The sequence below is a fragment of the Chondrus crispus genome, genomic scaffold (assembly GCF_000350225.1).
Source record: "Chondrus crispus Stackhouse genomic scaffold, scaffold_19, whole genome shotgun sequence".
NCBI lineage: Eukaryota > Rhodophyta > Florideophyceae > Gigartinales > Gigartinaceae > Chondrus > Chondrus crispus.
The window spans coordinates 303,972-305,201 of record NW_005179080.1 but is presented as its reverse complement, the minus strand read 5'-3'; the positions used below and the strand labels follow the sequence as shown (position 1 = coordinate 305,201).

Below are 1,230 nucleotides of genomic sequence, written 5' to 3'. Positions count from 1 at the left end.
CCAGGTCATACACGTGTCGGGCGGAGAAAATGAAACATGCTCAGATTGTACAGTACACCGCAACCGTGTACATATTTCACACGTGTACACTTTGAAAACCAAACGTGCTCCTGAAGTACTGTAGAGTGCAACCGTGTACAGAAATCACACGTGTACACGTTGAAAATGAAACTTGCTCAGCTCGTCACGCGGAGTGTTTTCGATTTTACACGTGTCATACCTGTTGTCGTGTGTCATGCATATCAGCATGTGGTCCTAGAATTACAACACTCCCCCTCGATCACATGCTTTTACCAGAAGTAGCTACTGCAAGCCCTAGAAGTTCTACAAACTTCTGGAACAGAACTCGCCCAAGTGCTTTTGTCAGGATATCTGCAGGCATGGAAGTGGTCGGGCAATGTGACAAAGAAATGACGTTTCTCTTAATTGCATCTCGTACATAGTGGTATTTCACATCAACATGTTTGTTACGACGGTTGACCGATTCATTCTGTGCATACGAAATAGTCCCTGCATTGTCACACCCCATCACAATCGTGGGATCAGAATCAAGTCCAAGAACATCAGCAACCACTTGACGCAACCAAGTCGCCTCCTTACACGCTTCACATAGTGCAATGTACTCAGCTTCACACGTCGAAGTTGCAACCACAGTCTGTTTCCGGGAACTCCAACTGATCGCTCCACCGCAGAACTTGAAAACATATCCGCTGGTCGACTTGCGAGAGTCTGAACAACCGGCCCAGTCAGCATCACTGAAGCCGAACAACTCCGGCGATTTATATTTATTGTCAAACACGATTCCTAAGTTTCGAGTCCCTTGCACGTATCGCATTACTCGTTTTACACCTGCCCAGTGTGACTCACATGGGTTGGCAGAATGTTGAGAAAGCTTTCCAATCGCATATGCCAAGTCTGGACGAGTGCCAACCATCAAGTACATCAGGGATCCCACTGCCTCACGATACGGTACATTTGTTTCGGAGTCGTTTTCGGTTGAAATCGTGGTTGTGTGACCTTGTTCCATTGGAGTCAGAGAGGGTTACTAATGGTAGGTTCGGAGGGGCAAGGGAAAGAAGGAGGGCAGGTTGATGTGTGTGAGTGAAGGAGTTGGTGCCGAGGTTTACTTGGAGCCGTCTTTCGGCTATACTTATACACTTTGAGTGTTACACTATCCCATTACTTTGGCACCTCGTAAACCGTACTCACCATATGCGCGACCAAGCGCGG

The 1,230-nt window shown here is 47.4% G+C and overlaps 1 protein-coding gene across 1 annotated transcript; it reads right to left on the bottom strand.

Moving 5' to 3' along the window:
• Positions 1 to 280: 280 nt before the first annotated feature.
• On the bottom strand, positions 281 to 1,027 carry CHC_T00003431001 (hypothetical protein). The gene is made up of 2 exons (XM_005715140.1): positions 800 to 1,027; positions 281 to 718 (listed from the first exon to the last, which is right to left on the bottom strand). The coding sequence occupies exons 1-2, from the start codon at positions 1,025 to 1,027 to the stop codon at positions 281 to 283; spliced, it is 666 nt and encodes a 221-aa protein (XP_005715197.1).
• Between the last annotated feature and the right edge of the window lie 203 nt (positions 1,028 to 1,230).